Source organism: Leiobunum rupestre, chromosome 4 (genome assembly GCF_980474605.1).
Source record: "Leiobunum rupestre chromosome 4, qqLeiRupe1.1.hap1, whole genome shotgun sequence".
NCBI classification, from domain to species: Eukaryota; Metazoa; Arthropoda; class Arachnida; order Opiliones; family Sclerosomatidae; genus Leiobunum; species Leiobunum rupestre.
This window is the reverse complement of record NC_143387.1, coordinates 43,658,532-43,682,774: the sequence shown is the minus strand read 5'-3', so window position 1 is coordinate 43,682,774 and position 24,243 is coordinate 43,658,532. Positions and strand designations below refer to the sequence as shown.

Below are 24,243 nucleotides of genomic sequence, written 5' to 3'. Positions count from 1 at the left end.
AAGGATATTGGCACACTATATATAATTTTTGGGGTTTGAGCCGCAATGGTTGGTTCTGCTCTAAGCATCCTAATTCAAAATTGAATTAGGGCAACCAGGCTCAATAATAGAAAATGAACCAATTTATAACGTAATTGTGACATCCCACGCTTTTGTCATAATTGTTATTATAGTTATACCTATTATAATAGGTAGTTTTGGGAACTGATTAGTCCCCTTAATGTTAGGGGCCCCAGATATAGCTTTCCCCCGTTTAAACAATATAAGATTTTGGCTACTACCCCCCTCCTTCCTTCTACTTTTGAGATCAACTATAGTGGAAAGAGGCGCTGGTACAGGATACTCATTTACCTTAACTGTTTCTCCCACTCCTTGTTATATATTTTTTATATATTTCGCCCATTTACCCATGACTACTTTATAAAACTATTGTCGAAAACGACCGTACTTATTTAAAATAAAACTACGTAAGTCGAAGACCGAAGAGACGAAGAGTCGACTTCTAAAATAAATGATCTACTCTTGAGTTCAAATCGCAAATATAACTAAAAACCTATTCTAGTCTTTCTTTACCGCCCCCCCCCCCCAATTTACCCCCGACCTCCGACCCTAGGTTATATTACTATATTAGGGTCTTTGTACGTAGAAATTAGCAATAAGGAGGGCAGTTCAGGGGAAAACTAAACACGCACCTGCACAGAAAAACTCCATTATAAAAAATGTCTGGTCATGTATAGTCTAGACCTAATGGAGAGCCGTCTGTCTGGCTAACAGGTGTAAAAATATAATAGGCAATAATATAAAGTCAGATATGCTTGCTCAACTTGTTAAAATGGGATGACGAAATAGTACAGCTAAAGTCTACGGATGAATTCATAGGCTCTTTGGTGGGAAAGCTAATGGGAGCATAGTGGAAGGTGGCCTTTCCCATCAAAACAAGAAGGCCACGTTACTTTATTATATCGCTTATTGCAGACACTCTAGACGGGAGTTATTTCAGAGTGAAATAATAAAGAAGAATAAGTTCCGTCAATTGCTAAAAATAAATTATATCCCGAAGGTCAAAGCGAGGAGTCTATCGAATAGCCCAAAAAATCGCCCAACAGCCCAACGATAAATTTATCGTGAATGACTGTCGAAAGTAGCCCAATTGGGCTGGAAAACCGCCCAACTGGCAGCCCTGCCAGACGGAGGGGGGGGGGGAGAAATAAATACTAACAGCTTCTCTTTTCTGTAAGTAGATGGCGAGTCGATCTTCCGCGCATTATCATATCAAACGTGGTTTTTTTTTCGGTAAGTTATTACGTGGAATTTTGAAAGGCACATATTTTCACATAACGGCACGTTTCATTTTTTTGATATTACATCAAATATGTATTTGTTTATTATAGTTATACTTCGTTATTTCATTTTAGTTTTAAGTCGGGTCTTTTGCCAAATCTATCTAAAAGTTGGAAATTAGTTTATAAAACGGAGATAATTTGTGTGGAAATTGTTGAAAAATATTGACGAGCGTCGAAAATGATTTACATATTCGAACGACGAATTTTACACGTATCAGCGCGTAGTTGTAAGCTATTGCGTATCTCTTAAAAATTGAATGTAAAATTTGGCGAATCTTCAAGAACAACCCTACGGTTACGACTGAAGCTGAATTAAGTTCCGAATCCTTTTGATCGGGCGACGTTTAAGTTCGATGATTTCAACGAGTGTTCAATCGCGGATTTCTTTAATTTCAGAGTGATCGATTTGAAGGCGCCATGTCCAACAACGGGTGCTCCTTTCTCCTTGTGATTCTGGTCTGCGGAAACTCAATCGTGAGTAACGATAGCCAATACGTTTCGGATCCCATAAGTTTAGATTTTACCTTGGACAATGAAACGATGCACTACCAGTTGATATACAAGTTATTATCGCACCTACAGACGTCAGTTAGTAACAAAGCTTTAAGTCCATTTGCACTAAAATAACGTATTTCGCGCGAAAATGTCGAACTTGAACCATTATAATCAACCTTTGTGTTTTTCTCTGCCTTTATTTATAGTAATTATTTATAAATTTCACTTAATATCGGTCTTTTTCTAACAATTTCTATATTAGTTTTTCATTATTTACATTTTTCCATCTGTTCGGCTTTGCCGGCTTGGCTGCCTTGGCCTCCATGCTGAAGGTAGAGGAAATCGTCTAGAAATCACGTGAATTTTTTGAGAGCCCTTATTGGCTACGTAAAACTTTACGGGCGAAAAAAATAGAAAATGTGTTTCGTCCGCGGAAAATCCGTTTTCGTTGACGGCTGCCGTAAAAATTTTCGGCACGACAGGTTTTCGTCCGTTTTTCGGCGGATTTATGCCCAGTGGAAACTAAGCTTTAAATGTAAATTAACCAGTTGAATTTTTTCGGTAGGCCAGCAATGGCGTTCAAGGAGAGAAAGCGAAATATTGCACGGAATGTAAGCTGGCAATTGGGGCGCTCAAAGTAGCTCTTAAAACTGGAATTCCCGAACATTCACTGGCTAACACCTTGCTACTATTTTGTAAAATACTTCGAATTTCTACGCCTCGAGTCTGCAAGGGTTTTATTAAAGTGTTTAAGGTAAGAACTTTATTTACAAACTTCATATTATTGAAATTATTTTCGAGCAGGCTAAAAAATCTATTAAAAAGTAATTAGATTTTAATAGGTTTTTTAATGATTTTATTGATTTTCATAATTTTATTTGAGTTTAATATATTTTTATTCGAATTGATTTTTTATTCTAATTGGATTTTTATGATTTGTATTGTGTTTTTATGATTTTAATTGATTTTTTACGATTTTAGTAGATTGTTTTTTTATTTAATTGATTTTTTAATGATTATAACTGGTTTTTACACAGAATCCTAAAAATTTGTGTGTATTAGTCTCACGTACAATGTAGCCGTTGCCGATGCCGCCGTGTCGTGCAAGCTGGTTTCACACTCGACGGAAAATTAGCAGCGTAAAGTTGAACGTTAACGGTATATCGAATGGGAATCAATTTTCAGCTCGGCGTTTATTATCGTCTTTCCGGCATATTTTCCGTTGAGTGTAAAACCAGCTTAACTCTTCAACGGTTAGGGCTAGACGAGTCAAGTGTGCATATCTCGCCATTGATAGCCTTTCATACATTTTTGAAATACATAGTTTGCATCCCTACGTCACCAATGACGCAGTTGCAAGTAAAGATATATGCACCAAGAATAAATATGTTTTTTGAGCAAGAATGAACCGTACAATGCCGCCATTTTGCTGGTGTAGTAGATTTATCAGTAAAACGCGAGGGTTAACAGTTTCAATCGTCTGTTTGCGGATTTTAATTATTTTAAAATGATTAAGAATTTAGATTCACGTTAAAATTGGTTAACTGCTTTGTTACAAATTGTTCGAGTAGTTCAATTAGAAAAGGAGATCGAAAATTGTAATTTTATTCGATCACCACCAAGGCCTAATTTGATAAACTTTGCCAACTTCTTTTCGTAGATATTTCAGTCGTCATTTTCTATTTCGTTTAAATAACCCGGGTTTAAAATCTTCTCTGGTTTAGGGCCCATAGCGATATTAATTTAAAAAAAATTGAAGCATAAATTTAATTTTCGTACGTTTTGTCGCTTTGTCGCGATGACCAACAAAATGGCTACCGATTTAGTAACTACGCGCGAAAAGGTTTGACTTTTTGATCTCCCCTCTCGGTTTCCATGGAGACCATAGGCGCCTCCCTAAGGTGCAAACTATGTATTGAAGCCAAAGAAGTTGGGCATTTGCCCAATTTACCGTTTTCGGAAGTTTGGCTTTGTGTGGTAGATATTTGGTTAAAAATTAAGTCCGGTAACGAAAAAAAATATTATTGGGTAGGTTAGGATTCAGCGGACCTACAACTTCGGTTATATCAGTAAATATTAAAGTTAAGTATAGTTTTCGGGGAAATTTACGGGACCCCAATGTTCGTGGTTTTATATTTCCGCCTGAAAGTCGACATAACGTTCCTTAACTTAAGTCCGACTTTCATGAAAGTTATATTTTTGAATAGCTGTGATTTCCATATATATCAAAATTATTTAAATTATAAATCAGCCCACCCGAATAAAACTAAAATTGGTATATTAAAAAGCTTAAAACACAAGATAGAAAAAATTTCTGACAACCCCGAAAGTGATAAAGAATTCCAGAGTAAACAACTCTTAAAATTTAATTACCCTATTGGTTTAATCGATGATATTTTTAATGACCAAACGATAAAATATCCTAAACCAAAAGAAAAATTTTAAAATTTAATTGCGCTCCCATATATAAAAGGCATACAGTCCAGCGGCATGGGGAAATATTCGTGCGTTTGGTGATAAAGCGTGAAATTTTGCGTATTATTAGTTTTTGATGATAAAAAAATATTTAAGATTGGAGGCACTCGCTATCGGCTAATTGACATTAGTTAATAGAAACTTGGGAATTTCCATTTATTAAATGTCCCTCAATTTTAACCGGCGTGATTGGCCTCGCGCATTGAGATCCCGGTGTCTCCGTGGTAGCCTGTTTTGGGGGACATTACTAAAGCGGCTTTTTGGACGCGCGCAGCTTCAAATGCCAGTTTCGATAACTTTAATGCATTCTTGAAGTTGCTATTATGGTTACAAATTAAAAAAAAGAATGATTTAGAATTAAATTGATTTTGACCACATCTTTAATAGGAATAAAACATCTTTACTGAAATAGTTTTTTTATTTCAAAACAAACGTTAGAACAAGTGGTTTAATTAAAAGAAAGTTTTCTTTCACTCTTTTCAAGTCTAAATTGTTTTGTTGTATTTTAGTATACTAAAAAATAATATTTAAAAAAGATTTAAAGGGTAATTATTAAGTATAGAATGTTTTATAGTTAAAAAATTTAATTATTTTTTAACATTTACATGTGTGCGTGTGCGTGTGCGTGTGCGTGTGCGTGTGCGTGTGCGTGTGCGTGTGCGTGTGCGTGTGCGTGTGCGTGTGCGTGTGCGTGTGCGTGTGCGTGTGCGTGTGCGTGTGCGTGTGCGTGTGCGTGTGCGTGTGCGTGTGCGTGTGCGTGTGCGTGTGTGTGTGTGTGTGTATTCTGCGAACGCGTTACCGGGGCAAAGTACAAAACGCGTTACCGGAGCAAAGTCGAAAAACCGTTTTTGCTGAACTTTAAAGGTTGGCAAAACCACCGTCTGACGGTTGTTTTTTTTTCGTTAACGCTCACCGTCGTGACGGTTTCAACTTAGTTTCATTGGAAATGTTATTATTGTAATGTTTATGTGTAGTGTGGGTATGTTGAGTTTGCGTTATGGTGATTGTGGGTGATGATTTTGTAGTGTATGCGTTTTGTATGTATGGTTGTTTGCTCTCCAACTTCTTCATACTGACTTTTGGGACGGACCGAGTGCTGAGGGTTACGATAAACATCTCAACGTCCAAATGGCAGGGTTCCACCAATTGTTTACGGTCTTAGTATCAATTTTGCGATCGCATCGGGCGGGATTCGAACCCGAGCCCTCCTGCATGACAGGCAAGTGTTCTACCACAGAACCACCGATACATGTTACGGTTCGAAGAAAATTATAAGCTCAGCTTAAGCGGAATCGTTTATAACAAATTAACAGAGCATTAAATTTCAGTTTTTAAAATAGAACGAAATTTCGTGTTCCATTTAAATTATTGCATCTCTGTTGATTAAAAAGGATGCGCCGCGCAGAACTCCAACCCGAGCCCTTCTATATGAAAGGCGAATGTTCTACCTCTGAACCACAGATGCATATAACGTTTCTTAGAAAATTATAAACTCAGCTTAGCAGAAGAGTATATTAATGGTTCTTAAAGTCTACATTTTTTACGTATGAAATTTTAAAGGTCAAATCTTGTTTGTTGTGTTTTTTAACTGATCGAGATTACGTTCTTTTTTGTCTAATCATTGGTATTGTTGGCTTTTTCTGTCTTATATTTGTATCTACTATTTTTTAAGTTTATTTCCTTTTTCCCGCAAAATCGTCCAGTCTTAGAGGAACCTTTATGAGCGTAAGTCATGTCAAAAGCTTATCCGGTTTCATTATAATAACGTGAAAAATCGTATTTGTGAATGGTAAGGTGTTGCGCTTCTTGATATTATATTTTATATTGCTTGATTTCTAAGTATTTGAACTAATTTATTGCTTGACTGCGTTATAATATTTTTCTATGAATTATTTTGATTCTGAAGTCTGATTGCTTGACTGCGTTATAATATTTTTCAATGAGTTTTGTTTCTGAAGTCTGATTGATTGGGTTGTTATTGTGTATTTTTCTATTCGTTATTTTTATTTTTTGATACTATAATATTTTAAACTAGATATAGTATAAGGTTTCTTCTGCGTATTTCAAATGTGCGTGACGTGGAAGGTATTTTCACGTTTTATTAGGATCAGTTTTTTTAATTTTAAATATCTTTCGTTTTATTTGTATTTTATTTCGTTTTCTCAGTCGTATATTTTTATCGAGCTGTATACATCGAGCGCTTACAATTATGTTGGTCTGGTTTTAACTGGGTCGTAATTTATTTTAAACGTTTTCTCGACCGATTAAGCTGTTTAATTTGAAATAAATTGAGCGTTAAAGATGCGGCAAGTATTTCGTAAGCGAGCAAAATACAAATACCCTCTGTAGACATTTCTTTCATTAAAATTGGCTTCGTATTATATTTAACTGATAAACTTGTACCGTAAATAGGGTTAAATTCAATTGTGCATTATTTTAGTACGTCTAACTCGCTGTTGTAACTACTTAATTTATAATATTCTGAATAAATTATACTCGGTTGTTTCGTCTCAATTATTTTAATTATAATTAAAATTTTATACCAGGCGGGATAGAACCGGGATTACGTTTTTAGTAAATAACTAGGAATTGCGGAGATATATCTTTAAAAGTCATCTCGAAAAATTAATACCGCTAGGGACAATTCTTCCGAGGACAGGTATATTTTAGCTTGCATCCGTTACATTTACATAGTGCCGTGCACCGTAATTGGGCTTTGACGCATTTACAGTTCCTCTTGCAACCTTTAATGCAACCACACTTCAACATTTCTTGGCACGCTTCACCTGCTGTAGGCAATGTAGTCCAAGCAGGTTGGTATTCTGAAGATGTTTTCGTCCAATCAAAAATGCTTGGATCCGGAAGTATCGGGGATTTATCCAATGCCTAACTCCACACGTAACCAGCTTGGTACGTTGCTCTTAACACGTGTTAAAGTAACGCGTCTTGCGTTGGTGGAATGTTTTCTATTCCGCGATTTTTATTGGCGAAGAGTATTTTTCTTGCAACGGTTACTTCAATTTCTGGGCTGCAACGGTCGTACATCAAAACGATAAATCGTTCTATCGTACGTAAATAATAATGAACGTTTTCAAGGCTTGGTTTTTCTGCAATATTGCACAAAGTTGTTGTTAGAATGTCAAAGTTCTGCCATGTTTTCCAAGCAGTTTGTTTGCCTCTGCCAGCGAATGAAGATGTTGTGTCACAACCCGTTAGGGCGTGAAACATGGGTAAAGCCAGAGCTCTTTTTTCTCCAATGGTATGAGAAATCTTCGTTGCGTCAACAAATCGGAAGTGTTTTCCTGATCCAAAACCAATGTATAGCTTTTCACATAGCAATTTATGAACGAAGCTGACACCTAAAATAATTATATCGGTGTCTACCGTCCTTATCATTATTCGCTTGTAACCATGTTTAGAGCCATGGAAAACGTGAAGTATAAGTCGGGTGTCAGCTTCTTCGTGATTACAAGGTGAAATTTCTTCTGGAACTACTAGAAAATACGTTTTCATTTGTAGCTATCACGGTTCCTGGGTAGTTTTTTTCGGTAATAACGGCAGAGAGAAATGCGAAGAGTTCTGATTTATTTTCGTCCAAGCGGAGAAACTCTGCTAAATTGGTACATTTTTTGGACCTTCAACTCTCATCCTTATGCCTTTTCCTTTTTTTTCCTAGCTGTTAACTTGAAGCTGTTTGCAACGTAAACGTCAAAAACAATGTCTATTCGTCGAACGCTCCCGACAAATTGTTGATTAATGTAGCTAATAAACGAGTTGGCGTACTACTTGGTTTGATAAAGTTCACAATTACTGCACCGTCAAGAACTATCATGTCTACTTCAGGAACTGTTACATCGTTTTCGCAAACTGCTTCAAAACAATGACCAAGATCAGCTTTATTTCCAAATCTCAAATCCCCGTTTTCAGAAATCGAAGGCGGAAATGGCTGATTTTCATGTCGGAAAAAGTCTTCGAGATTTCCTCTTCGATTTTGAGGCGCAATGTAGAGCCTCGAAAAAAGGTTGCGATCCTGTTTCATATTTGAGACTTTATTAGTTTTTAACTTGGTCCCAGCATTTCTGAAGAGACATAATTTTTTTTTTCAAGGTTTCATTTACGTCTACCGATAATTCGATTAGACGGTTCGTGAAAAATATCTTGCTTTTTTTCTACACCTAATGGTTTGAGATTTTTAAACGTTAAAGCTACTTCACTGTCTAGAATTAATCGGTTATCTAGAACTAATAGATCCTTACTAGTGTCTGTGAATGGGTTTCCCATTTCTCGTATGGTATTTATTAGAGACCTGACGGCATTCAGAAATCTCAACTGCGAGCTCGAAAAATCTTCGTGATGTTTGAGGTAATTCGACTTGGTTTTCTCTATCGAAGATGAGAATTCATTAACAATTCTTGCCATTTCTGGGCCAGAAACCATCCATCTTAAAAGCGCTGATGGTTTCTCAGTCAACCCAATCGCACCACCATCGCCTTTGACGCAGGCGTTGTTTTGTTCATGGCTTTCGTCAAGCGACATCCTGGAAAATGGCCTTTTACTTTTGTTGACAGTAAATTTACCCTTGCAAAATTCTTCAAAAATTGATGGGTGCATGTCTTTAAGATTGATCATGTCACGAATGTGAATGCTGACGGCTTTAGCGTAGTTTTGGTGGTCGAGGGAGTGGAATATCCGTTGAATGTTTTTGAGAGATTCAACGTACAAATGGAAGTTACCTTCGTGGACTGCTCTATCCCAGATTAAAATTTGTAGTTCCAATTTTAAAATAAGCCGCCAGAACTGAAATTGTGGATGTTTCTCGGCTTGCTTTTCACACCATGCATCAAAGTCTTCAAAATCCATTGAATTTTTACCACAAAATTCATTGTAGGCCTTTAACATATGGTGATAAAGAACGCTAGCCGTCACTCGGTGTGCATAATCTGTTCTTTTAACATGGCATGCCTTTTGGAAAGAATTTGCTGTGCCTGACGAAGCAACATCCGCTTGATCAAGGGCAGACGTCCAACCACTTCCGTCAAGAATATCTCCGATGCATTTTAGCAAAGTCATTTCTATATGAAGCCCCCCGAGCATTATAACAAAATGGTTTTCACCATACGATTCAGGCCGGTACCATTGAATTTCTTTGGCCAGCTTAAAGAGTGGCTGATCACAAGCTATGACGGGTATTTCATGTTCAATTGTCACATGTTCCAGAGGGGGGAGGATGTTGAATTTTGGATTTCGATACCTAGCGATTTTGGGCTTATTTTAATTAAATTGATTTCTGTACATTTGAATACTAAGTGTATCTGTTATTGTTTGATTGTCGAAATTATCATTGTATTTGTGAATTTTATGAAAATGTGCTGTATAATTAATGTTTCTATATTTTGTATTTGGAATTTGTCGTATATTTACTATATCTCCTGTATATGTATGTGTAATTTGGATGATCGGCTTTTTCGCCATAGTAAGCCTTTCCAAGAAGTAGAAACTTGGGTTTTTTCCACGGTTTAGAGGCGAGTGTTGGAAATCTTGGTCACTGGTACTCTCTCCCCAGTGGGAGGCGGCTAGCTGCTCCGGACCGGCTCGTTTCTTGAATCTCGGAATTCCCAGAATCTAGGAGGGTCTCTCCCCTATACCTTCCTTTTTGACCATATATAGCGTTTGGAAAGTTTGCCAAAGGGGGGTTTCTCAAGGTTGAGAAACGTCCCAACAATCGGAAGAAACACTATTTGCGACAAATCGCCATCGGAGTAAGATCGAAAATCGAGAACTCTCCTCCGCGAATGCGTGTACTCAACATTACCCGAATTTTTCTCGGAATAATTCATTTTGTAACTTAACCTTTTATAAATTGTTTTTCATTAAATTCTCAGTTTTCATTAGCCTAATTTTCGTGTCTTTAGTCCGAGGGGCTGATCACTCCGCGTAATCGGTGTACAAAGCCGTACCTTTGACTGTACTAATGGGACTACGCGTAATCTTTGAAGTCCCTGCCTTTGGCAGTGCTAATCTAAGCGTAATCCGGCGTAATCGGTGTACAAAATATGAAGAAGTGGTTAGCCCCTCGCTTTAGTCGCTCATTTTTTCCCATCATAAACAATCATTTGCGCGTAATTAGAACCGCTAGTTTAGAATGTTTTCAGTCCGTTCTAAGCCAAAATAGTTAGCTCTCCCAAGCCGGACATTCCACCACAGCGACGTAAATAAAAAGAAAAATGTTTTTTTTTAAATAATTCTTTTAAATTGATTTTAACCAGCCATGAAATATCCGTCGTTTTATATATATTTCCAATTAATAAGTATTCTAGCCATGGCCAAATTAAACATCTACGAACGTTGCTTAAGTTTAATTCAAAATAAGGTTTTTTGGACAGCTTATACGTACCCCCCTCAACTTCCGACATTGGAAATTCGCGTGGTTATAGAGACTATACGCGAATTTATTTCTGGCATTTTTCAAGGCCGTTCTAATATGACCTGAAGTAACAAAGAAGTGTGACACTCATCGGAGTAATAGGCGATGCTTACAACGTATGACCTGAAGTAACAAATAAGTGTGACACTTATCGGAGTACTACGCGATACTTGCAACGTATGACCAGAAGTAACAAATAAGTGTGATCAGAAGTAAAAAATAAGAAAGACACTGATAAAAGGAATCTTTGGTGCTTTCAAAATATGACTAGAAGTAACAAATAAGTGTAAATACAGTGTGTCAGAATTTATAGCCCAGTGTACCTAGTAACAGAGACCATACCACCGGAGGCCTATCATCATAGTGCCCTACGCCAGCGTCCCCAAGCCCGGACATAAGTATATGTATTTGTACCCCGCTGCTCCGCCTTAAGCACTACAGCGGCCACCTAAAACAACCAGCCCCGTGTAACGGGGAGTCATTTACGGGAAGCCTCGGTGGGTTTTGTTTATGGTTTGGTTGCAGGAGCGATGGAGAGATGGCGCCACCAGTCCAGCGGCGGGAGTCTTATCTGGAGTGCAAGGGTTGACATCGGCGGGCTTTTTGGACGTTATAAGGCGGTGCTTAGAGGAGGCCGTTGGTTATTGTAAGCCTGGACTCGGTGGAAAGGTTATCGAACTGTATACACGATATCGGAGCGCAGAATAAAGACTTGTTTTTTTAAAGTTATCATTTGGTTTCCTAAACTTAATTGTTTAATCGAACTCAACGGTCAAACCTTGACCACGTTCTCCCCTACATTTAGTGAGTTGTTGCGATTTGTTTTTTTTTACGCCGAAGTTGTTCAGTTCCTGTGGCTTAGTTTTAATCCCGGGGTTTTTTATTGTTGTTTATTTATTCAGTTTTAGTTTTTTAAAGGGTTTTGGGTGTTTTATTGTATAGTTCTTTTTTAGTGGGTTTTTAGTTTTTGCCGTTTTTAGGCTTCGTTTTAGATGGGGGGTTTTGACGTTATATCGGTTGGATTTGAGTGGATTTCTTTTGGGTTTACTCTGGGGGCGTTTTTTTGCGGCTTTCTGTGGATTGGTTATAGGTTGTTTTGTCGAGGGCCGGTTGGCGTGGGACATCAAGAGGCTGGTCAGGGGAATAGAAGGGCTCGTTTCCCTTTGACTGTAGGGAGACAACCAGAATAGGTTTTTGGTTGTGATCGTCGATTATTTCACCAAGTATGTCGAGATTTTTCCTGTGCGTAACATTACGACTATAACGGTGGGTAAGGTTCTAGTTCAATATGTATCGCGGCATGGAACGATGAAGGCGTTGCTATCGGATAATGGTCCTCAGTTTATTTCTGGGCTGTGGGGAAATGTCTGCCGGCTCTTGAGAATTAAGTCTAAGCTGACCACGCCGTATCATCCTCAGTCTAACCTTACGGAGCGTGTTAATAGGGTCCTGGGAGAGATGATTAGTATTTATGTGGGGAACTGTCATACTAAGTGGGACGAGAATTTGCCTTTGAATCAGTTGGCCATCAATAGCGCGGTTCATCAGTCGACGGGGTTTTCTCCGTTTTATTTACACCACGGTCACGAGCCGACTTTGCCTTGGGACAATCGCGGGAATGGGGATTTTCCTGAGGTGACGGAGGAGGACGTTGTTGCCTATGAGCGGGGACCTTTACGGGAGACCAAGGTTTGGCCACTGAGTTATTTGTTGTCCAACCGAATTAAAACCACAGGATTCATTCTTAAAAACTCTTTATTAAACCAACCGGTTACAAATTAAACTTAATACAGGAGGTAAGTCGATCGTTGATCGGTCCCAGAATTCGCAATGACCTCGGACTCTCCAGCACGTTCTTTATATCCATCCGAAAGCCCGCTGTTGCCAACCCTTGAACTCCAGATACGGCCGACTGCCGCCGGACTGGTGGCACCATCTCTCCACTCCCGAGGGTACTATGAACATAAACAAACACACCGAGGCTTCCCGATACGGCTCCCCGTTACATCTTCCCCCTCCCCAAAAAAAGGAAGCCTCGGGAAAAACCCACCAGAGAAAAAACCACAGACGAAGTAAAGGGGAAAAAACCCCCACCCGAACAATTCTCAATCCGACAAATAAAGTCCATAAAATTCCTGCAAATTCCGTACCAAAACCGCCGCCAAAGGATCCACCTCACATCCCCTAAAAAACGCCAACCGACCAATGAGCACCCCCACAATCCCCGACAACGGAACCGAAATGTCCGCAAGATAGTCCACCATAGGTTCGGAAAATAACCCAAGAACCTGTTCCGCGTCCCACCGGGAACCAGAAAAAATATCGCCGACACCGCTGGAATCAACCAACCGAATTACCACAAGGACCTTCCTAGCTATACCAAAAGGAAAATCCCCAACCGGTGCAAACGAAAAAAAAACCCCAAATCCAACACTCAACCCTGGCTAGGAACATCCCTCAGACCCATCGCACCTGAGGAAGCAACCTTCCCCGAACCGGCCCCGAGAAAACCATAGACATCGCGCCAACGACCCACCTTCCAATCAAGTCCCAGCAAGGGAACCTAAACAATGGCACAGCTCAGTGCATTATTCGTATAGCCGATCGTCGCCCGCAAATCGCCGATGATCCCCCCCGGATACCGTCGAAACAAAGGTTCCCCATTACCCAGCAACCACTACCCGTCACCTTAGTTTAAGGTTGAACCAGGCCCAAAAAGAACCCCCGAAACCTCACGGCATTCCACCCGGGACCCCAAAACGGCAAAAGTAAGACCAAGAGAATCAAAGCCATACATCGTCCGGAAATCGTGAATCGAGATGGGGACACAGCACCAGTAAGTAACTACCAGCGGGACGAATAACCCCAGCCCTGATCCCCGGACTCCCTGATTCCTTTGAAAGCCTGCAGCCCGACGTTCCCCCGGTATCAGCTAAACCCCCAGTTTGAGGATGCCCACCAAGATGTCACGCCGCTGTCCGAACCACCGCAACCAATCAGCTCCGTCCCAAATATCAGCGGGTACCCATTCCAAGTCCCCAAGATTTCCCATTCCAAACGACAACAACCCCGCAAACTCCGTCCCACTAAGCTACCGCCAAAGACCCCTTCATGCAAAGCCAAAAAGTAATTTCGAAACTCGCTACGTCCTGCCAACCAGGCCGCCACGGGAAACCGCCCTCTGCTCTCTCCCGAACCCGCGCCTTCCTAGAGCGACGGCCCCGATTTATCCCAATGTCCTTTAGAGGGCCCAAAGGAGACCATTCCCCTCCAAAGCCCGAACAGCCACCTGGATTTTCAGCTAAACCCGACTCAGACCCGGAGCCATTCCAATAAACCAAAAATAAAACTGTCCAAAAACCCGCTTCCTCACATATCTCTTCCCGTAGAAACAGGCCACAAAAAAAACTCCACCAATTAAAACACATAATAAAATGAGGAACAACCGCAATAAAACGAAAAAACCAAAGGAATTAACCTACATTAAAAAAACCCATAACGATAAAAAGTAAAGTTAAACCGGCCCATTCACCAAAGGAAAAACATAGCGAGAAAAAAAACTCCGGAAAACTCCATAACTCACGATCGACAGTATCTCGGCGGTGCGTCCAAAAATGTAGGGGTACGGGAGACCAAGGTTTGGCCACTGAGTTATTTGTTGTCCAACCGAATTAAAACCACAGGATTCATTCTTAAAAACTCTTTATTAAACCAACCGGTTACAAATTAAACTTAATACAGGAGGTAAGTCGATCGTTGATCGGTCCCAGAATTCGCAATGACCTCGGACTCTCCAGCACGTTCTTTATATCCATCCGAAAGCCCGCTGTTGCCAACCCTTGAACTCCAGATACGGCCGACTGCCGCCGGACTGGTGGCACCATCTCTCCACTCCCGAGGGTACTATGAACATAAACAAACACACCGAGGCTTCCCGATACGGCTCCCCGTTACAAAAGTGCGCTTTGCGAAACAACGTTCGGCCAGTGAGACAGCCATTTTGACCGCCTCACGTATAGCAAGCAAACGCCCTCATCACGGCCCAACAAAAGGCGACACCATGGGCTGCCCGAGACTCACCCTCGCACAGCTGAGGACTAGAGTGGCTTCCTCTTCCACTGCAAACTACCCTCCTTAGTAGGTCACAGAATGACGAGTGTGGAACACCCATGAGGTTCCAGTGACCCAGCGCCCCGATCACATGACCTTGAGAGCCGGGTATGGAGCCCCCACAGGCTCCAGTGACCCCATCACACCAATAGATACGGACAGTGGGAAACTAGATAGGGACAGGTGACAAATCCAGCATGGGTAGCAGTACCCCACTACTGTTGGTCGCACCTTCGACGCGAGCCACTCAACCCAGCAGAAGAAGCAGCAATGGGTGGACCAATCCCCACTTCGCTCACAGCAGTGGGAGTAAGAATGTATGCTGTAGCAACTGCAGCCGACACCCTACCTACAAAGGCAAAGAGTCAAGCCCTTTGGAGAGAGCTCCGAAAGGGGAACGACGAGCACACAGCAGTCGAAGTAACCCGACACAGCTGGCACCGTGCCCTCATACGGAGGCCCGCCGCCCCACAGCAGGCTATCCAATCCGCCGAGGCGGCCAGTTTGCACGGACCCTCTCCGTTAGCCTGAGCCGAAGCTCAGTATCCAGCTCAAACGTGACCGAAGTCGGAGGTGGAGATAGGACCATTTTATCAGAGCTAACATCTCCCCGTGCGCCACCGCCCTTATGTGTTACAAGAGCCGGACCTCAACTCCCCGGTAAAGCCATCAGTTATTGCACACTCTAACCCATTTAGGGCCAAGTGTAAATACAATTATGTGTGGCCGTGAATATATATTGGTTGTGATACCGGCGTTGCAGGCTGCTGTGAATAGCTCAAACAAACTTAAGTGATAATGCAAAATGAAATTTAAATTAATAATAATTAAATTAAATTACTACTTTTAAGTTAGTGTGCTCTGACTTGGCTGAACGCACTTTTGCATAATTTCATAAATAAATTGAAGTATAATAGACTATTGAAATCATTAAAAATAACTTATTTAATTCGCGATTTAGATAACTGATTTAAATCCTAAAACCATATTTTCTAGGATCAAGTGTTTTACGTAATTAAGCGAACGGAATTAGACGCTAACGACATCTGTGGTACCATCCTCGGCGAAACGTGCTCCAAAGTCATCAGCCCTCATTTTTCTTGGAGCGTTGACCTACCAGACACTACGAAGCCGCCAGTCAGGTCTATTTCGAAACCAGATGTAAGGGAAAATCTAAGGCTTTGAGCGTACGTTTTGGTTTGACCTTTATCGTCTTAAGGTCGGAGCTTCGACGTTGAACGTCCTTCATCTGACGGACATTCACCACGATCCGGAGTACACGGAAGGCACGAACTCTCAGTGCGGAGAGCCTTTGTGCTGCCGGGCTGATGACAGACCCGGGAAAAACAAGAAGGCGAAAGCGGGAAAATGGGGAGATTACCACAACTGCGACACTCCCATGCTAACTCTGCAAAACATGTTGAACCATATCGTCGCTAATCATAAGGTACAAACACAACGACCCGGTGTAACTCATAGAGTTAACGTTACGAGTGCACCGCTGTCGTACGATAATATATTTACCTCCTACCATTATTTAACCGTATTCCCAGATAGATTACATTCTTTGGACTGGTGACGTACCGCCACACGATATGTGGATGTCCAGCAAAACTGAAAACTTAAACATCATTCAAAACATTGCCAACTTACTTAAGAACACGTTTGGTGATATTCCTATTTACCCAAGCGTTGGAAATCACGAATCGGTGCCCGTTAGTAGGTATATAAAGTTACTAGTTTGTTTCGGACTTGAACTATATTATAAAGATTTCCAATAGGTACAGATATAAGTAATTTTCTTTCGTGAACATTGGTGGCGCTAGCAATAGGGTGGGCTTGACTACTTGAGTTACAGAAAGGGCCTCCAAATTCCAATTTAAAGACCCATCAGCAAACCAAATGCCGAAAATATTATATTTTGAACCACTTGTTTAGATTAAGGGGGAAGAATACACTAAAAGCCCCTCCAGCTGAACGTTTCTGTTTTAAACATTACATAATTGAATTATATGTTTCTTATTAGGCTGAACCTTCCTCTAGTCCTTAAAATAATTTTGATAATTATAATATTAATAGTTAAAAAGATATTAGGTCCCAACTAAAGGGTAGTTTGGGCGCTTGCCCAACTTTTTTAGCTCCGGGGGTCCGAATTAAAACGTAATAACTTCATTACTTTTAAATTTAAAATTGTCAAAATTATTTTAATCACTAAACAAGAGGCTGTTCTACACGTATAAAATTAATATTTAAGTTAAAATATAAAATTTAAAGAGTTCAGCTTGAAATAGCGTGAAAGTAGACAATGGCCACTGTAGTCTTCCCTCTTAAGCGATATTCTTTGAGTCTTTTCCCGCTGTCTACTTTAGTTGGCTTCTCTCATTTTTGAGTAAAGCAGAGCACATGACGACTCAATACAGTGGGAGCGGCTCGTGGCAAATACTGGAATTATTCGGCACTTCGTATTAGAATTGTGCTACTTCGTACATTTGTTCCCTAGACCTATTAGAACGATTTGAGTCGCAGAGCCGGAAGTTCCTTCCATTAGGATTTGAAATGCCGCCAATTTTCAAAATGGCGTCCAAAATTAGTGATTTTTTTCCGAGACCGATTATGACATCTTGGGTGTCGTTTTCGGGGTTCCCGAGAGTTAGGATGTCAAAAATAATATTAAAAATGACTTTCAATGCCAAAATCATGCTAGATCATATTATAATACAGAATTTCAGGCCACGCATTGGCAAAACTTTCGAAGAATACTTTAAATTTGACTTGAAGGTAAACATTTCTTGGCGAGTCACTACTACAAGAGCAGTGCCCGTTGATTTGGTTTGGGATCTCTAATGGCCCGATAGCTTGAAGAACTCGACTCGTGAAGATCAAGGGTGTGGTCTTCGACGAAAGGTTCAACCTAAAAGTGAAGTCCCTCGTGACTGGGCAGACTTTCTCCGAAACTCTGAAAACAAGACCGTACTTTTTGAGTACATCGCTGACAACTTTATTTCTGATTTTTCAATTGCGACGGTAGTTACAAATCGGGGGGAAACGATCATGGCATCAAATCATTCTCTTACCTCACTGGATGGACATAAATGCACGCAAGAAGAGGTGGACGGGCGAATTATCTTACATGCTAAAGACATGGTAGAGCATGGAGCCAAGTATATCCTCGTCGAATCTTTAGATACTGACGTTCTTTTCTTATGTATTTCGTTCTTCTTTTTTCTGAGAGCACTCGGACTGCAAGAACTTTTGATGCTGTCAGGTGCCGGTGCAAAGTGTCGATACATAGCAACTCACTTGATTGCATTAGCACTTAGAGAAGAAAACTAACAAGCCCTACGCGGCTTCCATTGTTACACAGGCTGCGACACAACGTCCTTTTTAAATTCTATTGGTAAAAAGAAGGCATTTATTGCCTGGATGAAATGCCAGGACGTGACACCAGCTTTTCTTGAACTTTCCAATCCGCAGACAGAAATTACGGAGAAAACAATGAAAAGTTAGGAAGAATTTACTGCGGTGTTGTATGACCCCAAAACACGAGATATACTACTAACGTGCGAAAAGATTTGTTTTCCACGAAAAACAAACTTGTGCAGTTCCTTCCTCCTACACCCTCTGCATTACGGCAGCATGCTCTGCGAGCTGCTTACCAGGCAGGTAATGTGTGGGGCCGATCTATTTCTGCAACCGATCGTCCCACTGATCCCTCAGCATGGGGGTGGAAGCGAGACAAAGTGGGCTGGGAGCCGAACTGGACACAATAATGGAAAGAGCTTCCAGTCCTAGGGAACTTCGGCTGCAAGTCCACCTGTGAGACCATGAGATGTTCATGTTTACGCAACAGACTTCCATGCACTCTACAGTTTACTTACTGCAGAGGACACTGCAAAATACAGAGGTAAGTAGTTTTACCTTGAAATTTTTTTAAAATTAGGTAGAAACGGAACTGTCGCAGTTTGTTTTTTTAAAGCCGACACAACTTCCTTTGTCACAGCCTTTTTCTTCCAAATCCTCTTCTGCACACTTAAAATGGCATAACAATTAAGTCTTTATCGAGGTCGCTTTCGTCATCCTAGCCCGAAATAACCCCGGAAACGACACCCCAACTACGAAAATCTATCAAAACTTCTTTTAAATCTTTCAAGACTTAAAAATATTGTAAAATCGGCCTAAATATGAAAATTTTAGCATGCTTTTGGCACTGAAAGTCATTTTTGATATTATTTTTAATATCCTAACCCTCGGGAACACCGAAAACGACACCCCAGACGTCATAATTGGTTTCGGGAAAAATTATCTCTAAATTTAAACGCCATTTTGAAAATTGGCACCATTTCAAATTTCTAGGGAACAAGTGTACGAAGTGGCACAATTATAATGCAAAGTGCCGTTTTTCCCCACGAACCGCTCCCACTAATAAAGCTAGACTCGTTTCAAGATGAGTAATTAACTCTTTGCAACGATAATACAATAACACAGACGAACGCATTTCACCGTATTTTAAATAAGAGCCTTCGGCAGTTTCACCTACCTCAAAACATCCTGGCACCGCCACTGCTCGCGACTGACGTACGGAAAAAGAATGAAAGGGAAACCCAATTATCGCGAAGCAGTTCCTTTTAATAAGGTAAAGGATTAAATACTCAGACTTGGTTTACATTTCGTTAGCTTTCCTCCGCCGGAAATGACAGGACCATTTAACATATCGTGGCTGTATGGAAACCTATCGGAAACCTGGGGCCTCTGGTTGCCGAATAACACGAAAACTACAATTAGAAAGTAGCGTTCTACATTTTAGTCTAAAATTCAGGGTTAGTTACGGATATTTTTCTATTTTTCAGAGGCGGATATTATTCTGTCAAACACCGAGAGGGCTTACGAATCATTTCTCTCAATTCCAATTACTGCAATGGTTTAAATTGGTAAGAAAAGTTTTGCCGTTCCTTTTTGAAAATTCGAACCGAAACGGGTTTATAAGTCTAGTTTTCACCAAGGCAGGGCCCCCACTCAAATCTTCAATTTTTATAGGAAAATAGGATTATATTTCTTAAAAAATAGGACTTTATATGACTATTTTTTACAAAATTATAGGATTTTATAGGACTATATATGCTATTTAATTTACTAACTTTATGCATTTAAAAACAAAATCTATATTTAGATAAATAAATCTTTGATTTTCACTTAAGAAATAGAAACTATTTAACCATTTTACCACCAAAATATACTAGTAGCTAACCATGTTAACAATAACAAAAGTATAGATTAGAACGACTTGGTATAGGAATTTATCCTATAGCTAAATCTAGCAATTTAACTGAGTGGTTGGATTTGAAATGGGCAAAATATCAAAATTATAGGATTTTATGGGACTTTTGGGGGACTTGGCTAAAATTATAGGATGTTATAGGACAATTTTGAAAATAAAGGATTTTATAGGAATTATAGGACCTCTGGAGGCCATGGCAAAAACGCAACTACGGATAGCGCAAAAATATTGTACTAGGCCGAGGGTCAGGTCACTCTTTTTAAGGGTGTCCTAATAATCACGATTGAAAATTTAATCAAGATTTAATCATTTTTAATCTTTGTGCAGTCAAAGCTACAGATTTTATTCCAATCAGATTTAATCATGATTTAATCACGCGTAGGGTGTCCTAATAATCATGGAAGTGAACAGCCCCTCGTACTAGGCCTAACGGTTATTTTTATCAGGGAAAACGGTATTTATTTTATGGCAGTTATATATTTATGAACTTGAAATATCTAAGGAGCCATTGCAACCTAGGCCTCGGTGCTAATGCTACGTCGAATATGAGTGGTAGTGCAAATTTTTATTTAATTGGCTGGCCGCCGTCGCTAATGCAAGGTACTCACTCAGAAAATAGAATGACCAAAAACGATTTAAGAAAGTATGATTCTTTCCACTTGAAGTTCTTGGATAATTTTTTTATCTTTATCTTGTTCTTGAAAATACTGTTTTTTAGCGTAAAAATCCCGTATTTAAATGGTTTAAAAGAGTGAATTTCGTATTGTAAACTGTTGATGGAGACAAGAGGCCTAATATCGAATAGGCACGTAACACGACTCGGACAAAAAATTTCGGCTGTGAACCACGCCCGTTTCTATGAGAATCAACATAGTCACCATAGTTTTTATATAAATATATAATTTCATGTAATTGGAAACTGAATAGAATAGACCATCCCATTCAATTCGTATTTTTGTAGAGAAGAATATATGCAAAAAACTAAATATGGATCTACCGAAGCTCTGTCGACGTGCCTTGGCGCCACGCAGTGGCTATCCGTTAGTTACGCGTGGCGCCATTGAACGTCGAGAGAGCGTAACTAGTTCCGTGGTTTACAAGTTCACTAAATGCTAGGTGGCTTTTACTGAACGCGACCGATCCTGCCCAGCAGTTGTCTTGGCTTGTTGGTGAGCTTCAAGACGCCGAAGACCAGGGTGACAAGGTACGTATTACACATTAACGACTTCAACATTACTCGCGATTTATTTTAAAATTGATAAAAGGTTCACATAATTGCTCATATCCCACCTGGAAAATTTGACTGCGTTAAATCGTGGGGCGCTAATTATAACAAGATAATCAACCGGTAGGAATTTTACTTTCTAAATGTCCAAAACAAATTAATGTTCGAACGAATACGCGTAAAGGTACGAAAATACGGTGATGGCTCAATTCTACGGTCACACGCATTACGACGAATTTGAAATCTTCTACGCCAATGAAACTTCCGACAGAGCTACCAACGTGGCGTATATTTCTCCAAGCGTCACTACTTTCCTCGGAGTGAATCCCAGCTACCGAATTTTCAAAGTTGACGGGAAATCTCCGGGAAGTTCTTGGGTAAGAAGGAAACGTATTAATTAATTAATAAATTAACACCGGTGAAAGCTAGTCAGACTAGTAAACTACAGAATTATCAACGCGTGCCAACAACAAATTACTAACTCTAATTAGTTATTTGTCAGGATGTGAAAGTGAGACAATACTTAAATTAACGCTTATAATAATGTCATTTCTAAAACAAGGCCTTTATTCCTGTTCAATACTGACACACAAAGATAACTAAGGATAGCATTACAAAGGAATAATAATTTTGGTCGCGTGGCTTTCACCTATAATTATGCTGCCAAGGCAATGTCTCTTTTTATCCCGGTGCTTTCCGCCTTTCAACCGTTCAGCTTCCTAGGCAGTTCAATTCCAGAAGCTGTCAACTACAGACTCTACATCTCTCTTTCACTCTTTAATTGATAAAAAACAGTGGTACACTTATATCCAAAGTTCAGGGTAGACTGGTAGGTTTTTGCAATGTAAAAAAAAACGAACTATGCATAAGGATTGAATGTTATCTCTTGGAGTCACTCGCGTCCATTATTTGAAAATGCAGAATGGTTTCGGCGGGAACCATACTAAAACTCTATTGATTTGGTTTCACCGCAATTACTGCTCACTAACGTAGGGTACTGTAGACGACTGTAGTAGTGATTGAAGTTTGTGATATTAGAAACATGATCCCGTATTCCTACATAACCCTAACATTGTTGAGGCATTAGGTTGATTTCTACTTTATGTCTAAGGTAACCTAAGTGTCCGCGGTATATTCGAAATTCAATCACTATTTACTCTGTTTTCTGCTTCTATATTTATTTGCAATACTCTGGCAGAGAGGTTAATCATTTCGAAAAATAATGAATAGCATATTTCTGCTTTCCATATATTTTCTTTGCAATTCTCGATATTTCTGAAGTGGTTAGTCCCTCGACTCTGCTTTATTTAAAAACCATTCAGAAGAAAATTAAAAAATAGTGCCAAATAAAAATTAAACATAATTATGTTTACTGAGATAATGCGAGGTGGTAAATTACGAACGAGATGGTGACAAGCAGTATCAGGATATCATCCGCTCAAAGTAAGTGACAGCACAGGTCACCCCTTATAGCTCTTGTTGCCATCGTTTATCGAGATCCTGATAACTTAGAAGTTCGGTATTATCTTCGTAACATTAATTAATTCAACTTTAGGTACTTCTAAAATATAAAACGTTTATTTGTATTATATAGGCTGTTTTGGACCACGAAACGTATTTCATTAATTTGACGAAGGCTAATGAAAATCCCGGCGAAGACCTTCAATGGATGAAGGGATATTCCGCGAAGGAGCTTTACGGAATGAACAGTTTACAGCCGGAAGACTGGAATAAAGTCGTTGAACGAATGCAGGAGGATGATGACCTTTTTAGAACCTTTTATAAGTATCGTATCATGATTAAAAAATACCAAAATATGTCTCGCGATCTCTAGCTATCTAATCTTCTATATACGAATAAAATTACTTGTAAATCTCGACTTGTAAATCGCTGCGTGTAGAATTATGTATTTATACTTAGCAGAATCATTATGTTGCTCCCAATCCACATCACACTCTATAGAAATAAACTATACGTCCCCCTGAAAAAATCAAATCAGGCTGGTAACACGTTGCGAAACTATTGGGGAAACTAGACCATATTGGCCACGAATAGTCTCAACATAGTGAATCTTTCTAAGTATAAATAAATAAATCTGAGATTAGTTTCATTTTGAACGAAGTAAGCATTACCACCAATCAATTCAAAATTAAGTCATGATATTTTATTTATCAAATAACTTCGCATTTGTTATTCGTATATGGTTCGTCGGAGAACTTGATCATTTTTAATTTTAAGTGAAGTTAATTTGCAGGCTTTGCTCTAATTTTTTGTTTTATGAAAAGGTTATACACCAGAGGAAGTAACTATGGAAAACAAGAATGCGAAGGAAATTGTAAAGCGGATATAATATGCGGATTGAAAACTGCCATCTCCAATGATGTATCAAGATGTCTCGATATTTGATTTTAATAATGGCCCACAATATTTAAGAAAGTACTAAATAGGGCATAATATTTCATGCAAAATATTACAAAAAAATTGGCAAAGAGTTTCGTATATTTAAGAATGGGAAGATAAAATGTAAAAATTATATTGCGTTGGTATTAAATGAAAAATGCATTTTCTTTAAAAGTGGAGAGAAGAAAGGGATCGAAGTTTTGTTACATTTTTATTGGCATTCGCGATGTAAACAATATCTCAATAACTAATGGTCCGATGTATAAAAGTAAGTTTACACGTTAACGAATTAACCCTTTTTGTTTATTTATAATCAAATATAAATTAACTGTCCATACAACACTAGAAATATAAATTTGGTCATACACTCTCAGAGGTTTCAAAAGAACTGATATGGTGACCCTTGAGGTATCTTCTCATTGCGCCGAATCCCAGTCGACCGAATTCCCATTAGACCGAATTCCACCAATGATTTTGATGAAATTGGCCCAAAGGC

The 24,243-nt window shown here is 39.5% G+C and overlaps 1 protein-coding gene across 1 annotated transcript; it reads left to right on the top strand.

The window, feature by feature from the left end:
* Positions 1–1,250: 1,250 nt before the first annotated feature.
* Positions 1,251–23,823, top strand: LOC149947914 (sphingomyelin phosphodiesterase-like). The gene is made up of 13 exons (XM_090172229.1): positions 1,251–1,293; positions 1,740–1,817; positions 2,404–2,592; positions 15,844–16,008; positions 16,067–16,294; positions 16,401–16,570; positions 19,522–19,632; positions 19,695–19,775; positions 21,239–21,326; positions 21,388–21,470; positions 21,532–21,724; positions 22,942–23,132; positions 23,633–23,823. The coding sequence occupies exons 2-13, from the start codon at positions 1,761–1,763 to the stop codon at positions 23,751–23,753; spliced, it is 1,677 nt and encodes a 558-aa protein (XP_090028355.1). The 5' UTR covers positions 1,251–1,293; positions 1,740–1,760; the 3' UTR covers positions 23,754–23,823.
* Positions 23,824–24,243: the final 420 nt, after the last annotated feature.

Excerpts from the sequence above, each read along its gene's own strand:
- LOC149947914 (XM_090172229.1), top strand. The coding sequence starts at position 1,761 with ATGTCCAACAACGGGTGCTCCTTTCTCCTTGTGATTCTGGTCTGCGGA. Across the intron at positions 16,009-16,066 it reads GGTCTATTTCGAAACCAGAT|GTCGGAGCTTCGACGTTGAA; the intron begins GTAAGGGAAAAT and ends TATCGTCTTAAG. Across the intron at positions 21,327-21,387 it reads CCGAAGACCAGGGTGACAAG|GTTCACATAATTGCTCATAT; the intron begins GTACGTATTACA and ends AATTGATAAAAG.